General features: G+C 36.5%; 1 protein-coding gene across 5 annotated transcripts in view; it reads right to left on the bottom strand.

Moving 5' to 3' along the window:
- MROH9 (maestro heat like repeat family member 9) overlaps positions 1–10437 on the bottom strand; it is a 101512-nt gene extending 91075 nt beyond the window's left edge. For 3 of the 5 annotated variants that reach the window (XM_007480762.3, XM_007480763.3, XM_007480764.3), the window contains exons 1-3: positions 9768–10435; positions 5482–5528; positions 2071–2150 (exon numbers count right to left, since the gene is read on the bottom strand). In XM_007480762.3, the coding sequence (XP_007480824.1) occupies positions 2071–2150; positions 5482–5528; positions 9768–9777 (137 nt within the window). In that variant the 5' untranslated portion in view covers positions 9778–10435. Of the gene's footprint in view, positions 1–2070; positions 2151–5481; positions 5529–9767 lie in introns of those variants that run through there. The other 2 variants (XM_007480760.3, XM_007480761.3) reach the window with 2 other exon arrangements.
- Positions 10438–12153: the final 1716 nt, after the last annotated feature.

The raw sequence follows: 12153 nt of genomic DNA, 5'->3' as shown, positions 1-12153 counted from the left end.
GTGTCTTCAAAATTGCACTCAAAAATCTAAAATGCTCTTTTCAGTTCCTTTAAAACTCTTTAGGGCTTTGAAAGAAATTTTGGAAACCTCCATTTGATGGAGTCCAAGTCCTGGGTTGAAAACAATTTATTCATTTTTGAATGGACACCAGAGTTATCTGTAATTTTTGCAATATCTCTTAATGGAAGAATCTTCTGCATTTTTATGTCATTCTTATCCTTTCTCTCTGCCTCATTCTTGACTTGGTCTTTTGCTTTCTTATCTTTGTCATTATTCCCTGCATCTGCAACTATTTTTGTCTTTTTCCCTTTCTCTTCTTTGACCTGTCCTTTTTCCTGTTTTTCTAGGTATTCAGAGCACTTCTTTTGGACTAATTGCTCAAACTTATCATCCAATACTAAGATTTGAGCTGATTGCTTAGGTGTTAGTAATTTGAAGACATTCCTGATGTAAGCAAATGTTTGAATAGCTGTCATTGTGAATACATGAATTTGTGTGACTATTTGCCACGCAACCATGTTATTAGAGAAAGGCATTGTTGTAATGAATGCAGTGAAGTTGGCTATAAAACCCATAGTTTCCAGCATAACTCCTGTCAATGTATTATATATTATATTATATATCCAATAGCAAACTATTATTGCCAACACTGATGCCCAGAATATTATCTGTAGCATCATTTTCTTGTTACTTCTTCTCATCTTTTCCTGATCTAATTTTTCAATCCAGTAGCCCAGGGTGGGTACAGGCTTTTCCTGGGGTGCCAAATTGTACTAGAGAGGGAATTTAATGAGAGATATTAAGGGAAATCAAAAGATGTTACACTGGGAAGCAGTTTGAAGGAAGGGAGCTGTTTCAGAGCACCTCTTTCACTTCCTGTTCTCTTCACTAAGCAACTTGATGAAGTTTGCTTCACAGATGGCAAGTTGGTTCCTCTCTAAAGAAGAGAAGATGAAGTGGTCTGTCCTCAAACCAACCCTAAGCAGAGGAAAGAAGTCCAGCCAGCTGGGATCCAACTGTCTTCTCTCTCAAGCTTCCATGGAATTCTTTCTCTCTCTGAATTCTTTCTCTCTCTGAATTCTCTCTCTCTCTCTCTCTCTCTCTCTCTCTCTCTCTCTCTCTCTCTCTCTCTCTCTCTCTCTCTCTCTCTCTCTCTCTCTCTCTCTCTCTCTCTCTCTCCCTCCTTCCCTCCCTCCCTCCCTGATGGATCAAGGTTCCATGTGTTCTTGAGCTTTTCCTTCTCTGTATTTCATTTCTTGTCTTTGCCCATTTCCCTCATCACATCCCTTTTAAATCTTCTTTATTCCAGACTAAATATTTCTAGGTCCTTAAGTTACTTCTCTAGATAGTTCTGAATCTTCTTAACATGATGGTTCCCTTTCTCTGTATTTCCTCCAATTTTTCAATCTCAAGTACAATATCAAGAATTGAATATAATCCCAAATGTGGTATGATCATGAGAGTATAATTTTTGTCATATCCTTTTTCTTTCAATAATTCATAATAATGTCACTTCATTCATTCTGGTTGCCACATCAGATGGTTAAATCATACTCTGATACTCTGGTTTTCAGCTAACAAAGAACTCTAGGGCTTTTTTTTTAACAGATCCCATCACAATTCTTTCCTTACATAAATAAATATGATCACCGCATCATACATAAAGAGTTGCACAGTCAGACATTTAAAAAAATGTTTGGAGATGTGGTATCAAGAGTAAACTACAACCAACTCAAACCAAGCAATTGTTAAATATCCAGTGTGGACATTTATAACTTGGAAATGGGCAAACCAGAAATTAGGGCTATTGTTTTTGTTGATTGCCTAGAATTAAGAAAGTGAGGGTGATATTAGAGCCACAGATCAAATTTCAAATTATGTGTTGTATAAAAATTTTTGAGGAATAGATTGTTAAACATTTATCACCATGCCTCTGATCTGTATTCTTCTCTCTTTTCTCCTTCAAGTGCTAGAACAACGGATGTAGCCAATGAATAATCACCATATGTGAGGGTCCAGAGGAGAAAATTTGTTTTTATGCCTAGTATGAAATGAAAAGTCATCACATACCTGGAATTGATGGCCATGATTATAGCCTGATTACTCAGCAGCTTACAGAAAGTGTCCCACAAATCAGCATTCACATTTTCCTGCAAGTTGAAGAAAAGTCAAATTAAATAACAACATCAGTTATCACACAAAGATGCACTATTTCTTCTTGCTTCGAGGCTGCTGAGAGAGCATCCTTACATACAGGGTGACTAGAGACAGGTCATTTTACCTCTATGAGACAGTTTGCTGATCTGTAAAACAGAAATCCTAATAGTACCTATAGCATATATGTCTTAGGGTTATTGTGTGTTAATAGGTATAAACAACTTTGTAGATGTATTGTTGTTAAAATAACTGATACCCATATACAATTTAATGTTTCCAAGGCATTTCCCTCAGAAATCCTTGGGAAATAAGTAATCGAATGTCCTATATACAATCCAGTATAGTATAAATTGGATGGTATTGAACTTGTGAATCATGAAGAACTGACTTCAAACCCTACCTCTCATGATTAATGCCTGTGTGAGTCTAGATAAGTCCCTTTATCTCTGTCAGTCTCAATGAAGTTGGTATAATCAAAAATACAATTCATTATTATAGCATTATTGAGAGATTGAAATGAGATTCAAATTTTAAAGTACAATGGACATTTCAGTTACAATTATTTCCCTTATTTTATAGATGGGAAACCCAAAGATATGACAAGGAAGGGTCTACAGCTAGCTGGACTTCGAATCCACATTTTCCTGACGCCTGGAGGAAAACTCTATCTAATATGAAAGAAAACTTGAATGTAAAGCAAGTAAAATTCCAGCCTCATTGGCAAAAACTTTCCAGCTAAAAAATTATAAGATGGTGTAGTTAATAGGTATCAGTTAAAGCTACTGGGATTCTGGTGCTAGAGGACACCAAAAAAAATACCATCTCTCCCTCAAGGAATTTAAAATCTTGTTGAGGTAGCAAGATGTGCACATGTGAAATAGAGAATAATAAAATTCAGTAAATAATAAAGTGCTAAATTTGGATTGACACAAGAGAGACAAAAGGATGCAGTATTTTCTAGGCAACAAATCTGTTACTTTGAATTCACTCAAATGCAGTAGATATTCATTACGGACCTGCTTTGTTCAATCCGTGCACAAATGTTTATCAAACACCTGCTTTGTCAGACACTGGAGATACAAAAACAAAAATTAGAAAGCCTCAGTCTTCAAGAAGGCTTCAATTTTATGGTGAGTAGTGGGGAAGAAGAACCTATAGACATTTAAGTATAAATAAGATAAAATGTATTTTTAGGGATAGGGTGATAGAAAAATGTTTCACATTGGAAATGGCACTTGAATTGAGATTTGTAGAGATTCCAAGAGACAGAAGTAAAGAGGAAGGATATTTGGCAACAGGTTGTGAGAGATAAAAAAAAAGCTCAGAGGTGGGAGAAAGTCTTATTTGAGCATCCTCAAGAAGGCCAGTTTGCATGGATTATATAGGATATAAAAGGGAATAATATGTAATGAGACTAGAAAGTTAGGCTGGTGCTGGGTTGTAAAGGACTTTGAATGACAAGTGGAAAAATTCATTTGTTCCTAGGGGCAATGTAGAACCACTAAAGCCTATTGAGTAGAAGAGTGACATGGTCAGAATAGGAATATCTCTTTGACAGCTTTGTGGAGGATGAATTGGAGAGGGGAGAGATCTGAGGCAATGGGACAACTAGGAGGTTAATTTCAATTGTCCAGCTGAGAGAGGATAAGGACATGAACTAGGGTGATGGTCCTGTGAGTCAAAAGAAGGGAACAGAGAGGAGATACTGAGAAACAGAAGTGAGGAGACTTGTTAAATGATCTAATGTGTTGGGTGAGGAAGAGGGAGCACTGAGTTTGCAATATAGATGACTAACAGGATGGTGGTATCCTCAACAAAAACAGGAAAGTTCAGAAGAGGGGTGGATAAGTATGTAGGTGGGAAATACACTATCCAGTTTTACACATACTGAATTTGAGTTCTCAATGGTACGTGCAGTGGGAGATTTCCCAAAGGCAACTTGGGATGAGGGTTTAGAGATAAGGAAAAGACATTAACATTGGTCATATAGACCTAAGGGTCATCTTTAGAGATAATAAGCAACCCTATGAGAATTGTTACGATTACCAAAAGGAAGAACACAGACGGTCTGGGCACATCTGCAATTGGGAAAACGATAAAGCTAATAATCTAACAAAGGAGACAAGAGAAAGAGAAATCAGATAAATAGAAGACACTGGAAAGTAGCATCACAAAAATTCAGAGAGGAGAAATCATCCAGGAAGAGAAGAGAGTCAATAGTTTCAAATACTTCAGAGAATTTAAGAAGAATTAGGAATTAGAAAAGATCATCAGCTTTTGCAGTTAAGAAACCATTGCTAAATAGCAATAATATGGAAATAGGTCTTGATCAATGGCGTAAAATCCAGTGGAATTGCACCTCAGCTATGGGAGGGAAGTGGGGCAAGGGAGGGAAAGAACATGAATCTTATAACCATAGAAAATATTCTAAATTAATTAAATAAAAATTTCCAGATAAAAAAAAAGAAATCATTGCTAATTCTGGAAGGAAGAGTTTTGGTGGTTTGTACTAGAGTACCAGAATTTGAACTTTGGCCATTTGATTCCCAATTGGGCACTTTTCATATCACTCAATGACTCCTAAGGTGAACAAAAAAATTATCTGGTGGAGCTTAAAAATATACTGGCAGAAATTACTTCCTACATCTTCTGTTAATAGCCAAGGAATCAAGGGCCATAAGAGAAAAGAATGAGGTGCAATGCCAGCCAACACTTTCAGACTTAAGTCTTGGTTCAGTATTTCTTATCTTCCAGTTCTCCTCATTCTTTGCATACGGGGGAGTTAATGTAAGCAAGTGTTGGTCAAGGTCATTGTCAAAGATGTAAGAAGAGGTTTAGTAGTTTCCTTGAAGAGAGGGAAGAGGCAGACTATAGAACCAAAATACATTTATTTTTCTTATCTCTATCTCTCTATCATCTCGATCTGTGTCTATGTCTACATTTATATCTATATCTTTATAAATGATTAAGATATTAAGTACTGATTATAGGAGCCAAATTCTAAGAGAAGAGCAAGTTCCATTCTACTCCCCCCCTTTTTTAAACTTTATCTTTTGTCTTAGTAACAACTCTAGGACACAAAGGCTGGGACTGGACCAGTCATGGCAAAGGTTCTCAAGTTCAAGTGCCCAAATTGAAATTCAAGCTGTCTATGAGCCCCCATGCATTCTTCCCCCCACCCCACCCCAATTACCAGAGATAGGAGAGGGAGGAAGTACTTGCTTTGGGTGGCTGGGAAGAGGTAAGAGCAGAGGACACTACCAACACCCCAAACCCCATTCCTTGCACTTCAAACAATACATTGTTCCACAAAATTTTACTTACCAGGTGACGCCATTTCACACTGGCCTGTAAGGATTGGAGATGACTAACTAAAGAGAAGAGAAAGAGAGGAAATTTAGTTAAAGTTGGAAGAGTCTGGATCACTGAGAGTAACAAAAGCTTAGTACAAAGTTATAGTAAATCGCATTTTAAAAGTTCTGTTAAGTTCTCTTTATTACTAATGACTTCTCTAAAAATAATGTTGGAAAGAGATAAAGAACTTTTAGTAAAAAGGAGTTTGCATTTGAGTCAGTTTTTTTTTAACATAGAGGCTTTTCTTGGGGGATTTGGATAAATGATTTCAATCCTTAGAGGATTGTATTATAATACAAGTGCCATCTAATATGATTAACATCTAGAATGCTATTTAGGAAGGGGATAGGTTTTTCTCTTCTTTGAGGAGAGAAAACCCATCCTTTCTGATTGTGGTGGGGAAGGGGAAAACAATTCAGTTTTTTCCTCTTTTAAGACCAAAATGCTTCAACACAATTTTATTTCTCTTTTGGCTTCTGACAAATTTGGGAAAAGCATCAAGAGAAAACTAGTGAAGATAGAAAGGTGAAATCTTTTGTTTGATTAGCTATGAAAAGCCAGAAGCAGACATTGTTATCCTCTACTGCTCATTTACCAGCATCCCATATTTGTTAGATCTTGTAATAACCCTCATATCCACCACACCCCAGTTAATGCTATTATCACTTCTTACTTCAATTACTGAAACTGGTTCTTAAATTGTTCTCCTTGCTCTAAGTCTCTCACAGCACCACTCCAGTGCGACTCCATCACCCATAAAACTGCCATGTCATTTTCCTAAAACGTGGTTTGCCCCTCCTTTCTCAATCCATTCTAGTTTGCCACCTACTACTTCTAGAATTAAATATAAGCTGATTTCCCAAACTGGCCTCAATCTACCTTTTTGAGGTCAATTATACAATATTCCTTTTCTTCCCACTCTTTATTGATCAGCCTAGCTGGCCTTCTTATTCTTTCTCATACAGGATGGTAATTTTATTTCCTACCTTCATGATTTTGCACTGGCTGATCCCCATGCCTGGCATAAGATCTCTTATGACACCTCCACTTCCTGAACATATAACAATCTTTGATTTTCAGTTCTGGAGCTACCTTTATGAGGCCCTTTCTGAACCCTCTACCTCCTTCATATAAAATATATATATATATACCTATGTACATTTATATTGATTCCTTGGAAAGAAAGTAAGCCCTTTGGAGATATATTGTTTCATGGCTATCTTTTCTGTCCCTTGCATTTAGTGCAATGTCTAATCCACTATCAGATGACAGAATCCATCTGGAAGGGTATTATTTCATCTTAAAATTATTTAAGATCCAAAGCTCCAGAACTATAAATCTGTGCCCTAGTAAGAACTTCCAACCTAAAGTTAAGTAAAAGAAGGCAGGAAATAAGTATGAATGATTTGTCATTTTCTTCTCCAGCTCATTTTGCAGTTGAAGAAACTGAGGCAAACAACCAATAAGTGTCTGAGGCTGGATATGAACTCAGTTCTTCCTAATTCCCAGGCATTGCAAGATCTGCTAAATCACCAGTTCACATCAAAAATAGAACCAGAAAGGGATATTCTATAAAGTTCTCTAAATTCAACTAGACTGAAATGCTGGTTAGGGTGCTATCATAAAGACATGGGATTATACCAGATTTTTTGCCTTTAATGGTTGGCTGTTAATTTATAATTTTTTGTTTGGCAATACTGCTTAAGTTTAGACATATTTATAAAACAACAAACTTCTGTTAATAGTTTGTTTGAAGTATCCATTTTTGTGGGTGAAGGGGGACACATATTTCCATCTCCATTGAATTATGATTATAGAAGAACCTAGTCCTTTGATCATAACTTAGGGATGCCTCCCTCTTGGTGGTTCTTATTCATTCATTTCAGTTGAATTCTCAGGATTCCATTTGGGGTTTTCTTAGCAAAGATTCTCAGCTCATTTTATAGATGATGAAACCAAGGCAAAAATGATTGAGTGATTTGCCCAGGGTCACACACAAAGCTATTAAGGGTCTGAGGCCAGATTCAAACTCAGGAAGATGTCTTCCTGAACCCAGGGGCATCTATCTACCCACTGTGCTACCAGCTGCCCTCCTCTTGGTGGTAGTAGTCTCTCACAATTCCAAATTTGAGGATTTTGAGTTTCACCTTTTATACTGTCAACTTAAAAGTCTCTTTTCTCATTTGAGTAGACCTACATTTTTTGGGGGGAGGATCTTCCTTGACCAGCACAGATGAAATGACATAATTTATAGTTTTTACAGAGTAAAGGTTATCTTTACTCACAAATAAGAGGTTCAGTATTCAAGCTCATCTAGCAAGTATGGGTCAGAAGCAAGGAGGGACTACACCCAAGCCTTCCTAACCCTAAGGCAGGTTCTCTCCATATTATGCTATAATGCTTCTCAAAATGTATAGTTATAACAATATATGTTGAAGGAAGGGCTCCATATTCTGGACTATTTAAACACACACACATAGAAACATATAAATAAATACTTCATATATACCTATCTCTGAGGGTTACTGTGAGAAAAGCACTTTGTCAAATGCTCAAAGTCTTAAATTAATGTACACTTTTGTCCTTGGTAGTATCTAGAGAAAGTCAGGTGCCACAGTAGATAGCATCCTTGATATAGTCAGAAAGATATGAATTCAAATCCAGCTTGTACAAATCACATAAATCTGCTCAGCCTCATTCTTCATCTGTAACATGTAGATATAATAATAGCAGCTACCTTGAGTTGTTAATGAGGATCAAATTAAATAATTGTGATATGCTTTGTAAACCTTAAAGGGCTACATAAATGTTAGGTATTAATAGTTTTTCTTCAGTTTTCAAAAGGTAGTAATTGTTTTTATTATTTGGAAAAGATGACACTAAGTGGCACTGACGGCACTAGATGCTTTTGATTGCCACATAGTCAGTGTAATGTTACAAATGGCAATCGTATTTTGTTAAGGTGAAGTAGGAGTACATTTTCCCACTTTTCCTTTTTTAATAAGGGCACTTATTTTTCCCAGATATCCTGGTGGAATAGAAAGAGAGAAGTCCTCAGAACTACACTCTCAGACAAGAGCTATCAATTCTCAGTAGAAGGAACTGTTCCTTCTCATCTTAATGAGACCAAATGCCTGGTTCCTCACCCACAAATGCCTTACCTAATACTGAGCTAAAATAAGCGAGTCTTCTCTCAGAGAATCTTGGTCTTCTGGGAAGTACAGAAATTAGAGGCTACTTCTCAAACTCTAACCCCAACCCCAATAGGTAGACTCTAAGGACACCTTTCAATGTGGCCAGAAATATAATATATATATATATATATATATATATATATATATATATATAACTAGATAAATCACCCTAGATTTCCTGTTATAGAACCTACTCTCATCTTTCAAAAATAACTTGCCAAACCAATAAGGTAAGAGTAACCAATGGAAGAGCTTCTGGTTCTTGTAGACTTGCTGATAACTTATTCCTGCTGTGTGCCTAGAATTGCTTCCCTTTCTCCATCATAAAATGTTGTATAGAGGAATGTGGTCTTTGTCAGTGACACAGTATTCTTTCCACCTGCCCATCTTTCCACAGAATTCAGTGAGTTTCTTTAAGGTCCATTGGCTTATTATTTTTGTCCTATATCAAACACCAACACATTTGCTTCAGGGGATACCTTTCCTTTTTCGTCTCTCCCCCACCCCTTCCCTTTTCCCCTTTCCCTCTTTTTTTTCTTTTTCTTTTGCTCTCTCCCTCTTAGTTAGTCTACAATTTAGATGAAGGTCCTGCTGGTTGTCAAGCCCAGCAATTGTCCTGGATCCACTATGAGGTAGATCACTGTACTTTTATTCCCTTTGGTACAATGGATTTAGCATCAGAGTTCATTAACACTTTCCGTTAATCTTGGGCAACCTTGAGTTGGTCACTTTCTTTAGATTTCATTTTCCTCATCTATAAATGAAAAGCATATACTGTTTCTCATTATTGTTGATGTATCTCCAACTCTTGTTATAGGACCTTGCACATACTAAATGCTCAATAGTTTTTTGGTTCAGATAAATTAGCTAGATAATTTACAGTCTTCCTAGTCCTACAAGTATTGACCATACAGTATAGCTCTTTTTCCAAGACTTTCCTTTCTTGGGGACAAATGAATGAGGATGAAGAAGTCAATAAGGTCTCAGAAGAAGAATGAGGATATTACTATCTGGGAAAGGGTATGACTGATGTTTTGTATAGTGGGGAAAGATATCACTTACTATTATCCATGACTAATAGGCAAAAGAGTGAGGAGCAAGTCAATGTCTTCCTTGCAACCAACTTCTCTGAACCTTGAATCAATCAAAACAACACCCCCAAGACTGTTGTCAGTTGTCATGGCAACCACCTAGCCAAGAATTCCATTCTGAAAGACCTGTAACCGACCTCCCATAATACAGTACATAATACATAATACAGTGCATGCATGACCTAAGTGATATACTTGAGGCTCAGCTGTCATTGACACTTGAAGGAGGACTGCCTGGTTCTTGAGCTTTTCAGGGAATCTTCAACACTGGAAGTTATTCAGAGTTTCTGGGAATCTTTGGACATAGGAAAAGCCAAAACACACAAGTTTATGGATAGCTTTGCATATCTATGGTTCATTATAGCAAGCTAGCTTTTAGGGGTGATTCTAACCCAGAATCCCAGATTCTAGGTTTTTTTTTTACCTTTTGAACAATTAGCAAATTAAATCATCTCCTCAAATCTAACACAGCAAGGTTTAAACACAAAATATGTATCATTATCTTCCTTACACTGCCCTGATTCTCTCTGCCTCTTCAGAAGGGGATATCAAAATCTTCCCTATTCCCCACTCCCAAACAACACACAGTTATATTTGGGTAATGTTAAGCAGAAAGGAAATAATGCACTTCTCTCCCAAAGTGCCTCACAACATATTAGCAAAACAAAAAGGAAAACAAATATTATCCCTAATTTGCCAACAAAGTTAATTGTGTGAAATCATTTGAATTTCTTAAAGTAATTTTATTTTGGAAAAAAATGTGAATTTTCAAGGTACATACAACATTTTGAGCTAGGGAAGCTTACTTAAAACCAGATCCCAACTTTCATTGCATTGCTACACAGAGTCACTAGATGTCACTAAAAATAAACTTTTTAAATAGATTGTTGAAATCAACACTAGTGCACTTAAAACCTAGAAATATGATTCAAGCATAGAGTTTATGTATGAGTTCCAAATAAAAAGTACTCAAAGAAATCCCTCTTCAAGCCTGTCTCAACCAAGAGAGAATAAATATTCAGCTATTTTTAATAAAACACTATAAATGTCAGTTGTAATGTCTATTCTCATCTTTCCATTTTATATTTGATAGAGTTCAGATAAAACAGTCCTGGGGCAAGTCATTATGCTGCTATTGTAGCAAGATGGCGAGGAAAGAGCCCTAGCTCTGGAATTAAATTAAGTGGAAATTTTACCTTTCATTTCCATGACCTTGGGCAAGCTAAATAGCCTGAGCTTCCACTTTAAAAATATTTTTGATTATTATTCTTTTGACTTAAATGTTCACTATAGTATTGCACAGGTAGATAAAATTATTGCTTTTTTTGATTGAATAAAAGTGTCAGGACATGATTCTCATTTGTCAACTGAAGGATATCAAGCATCTTTAGGACAATTCCAGAAGCAGATGGGATGTTGGGGATGATACACCCTACATCCAGTTGCCAGAAGGGCTTTGGTTTCTTCTGCTTTTTCTCCATAGTGTGAGAGGTTTCATTTCATATATTTTAAAGGCATTGACTATTCAGCATGATGACAGCCATTAGAATGTTTTGTTAAATATTTTATGGCATCATTAAACCCATCTGATTAAGGACAACAGTTTTATTTTTGATAATGCTCCCATTCCAATACAATTCACTCATTTAATTCTCTAGCATACTTTGAGGTCTGCATTTGTAATTTGGACATTTGTAATCTGTTTATCGAAGGATAGTAAGCTGTTGTTCAGTTGTGTCATTTGTGTTTGACTCTTCATGACCTCATTTGGAATTTCCCTGGCAAAGATACTGGAATGTTTTGCCATTTTCTTCTTCAGTTCTTTTGAACTCAGGTCTTCCTGACTCGCTGCCAGGTGCTCTATCCAAGATATAACTAGAGAAAAAGGCATTTATTGAGCACTTACTATATGCCAGGAAATGATGTTAAGTTCTGGGGACACAAATATAAGCAAGCGAAATGGTTCTTGACCTCAAGGAGCTTACATTCTAATGAGAGAAGACTGTGCATAAAGGAGAGCTAATAAAGTAGGGACAGAATGGAGAGGCACCTGTCTGGGAAGGGCCATGAAAGCTTGGTTCCTGGAAAGATGAAGTAAAAGCTCACCTATTAGAACCAGTGATTAGAATTTAAGGTTACATCTGAGGGAAATAAAAGTGATTCACCTCAAATATCATCAGTGGATATTGACTCTCCCAAAAGACTTGTTATTTTCTCCTTTAATATTCTCTTTCTTTTTCTGGGCTCTAAAGCAGAAAGTTTGAGGGTAACTAAAGATTAGGTTAAAGTAGAAAAATTCTGTTGTCCTTACAATTCCACCTATTATTGTAGGATAATAGAATTCAAGATAGAAGGGA

This window comes from Monodelphis domestica, chromosome 2, assembly GCF_027887165.1.
Source record: "Monodelphis domestica isolate mMonDom1 chromosome 2, mMonDom1.pri, whole genome shotgun sequence".
Taxonomy (NCBI): Eukaryota; Metazoa; Chordata; class Mammalia; order Didelphimorphia; family Didelphidae; genus Monodelphis; species Monodelphis domestica.
The sequence above is the reverse complement of the archived record's forward strand: the minus strand, read 5'-3'. Positions and strand labels throughout refer to the sequence as shown.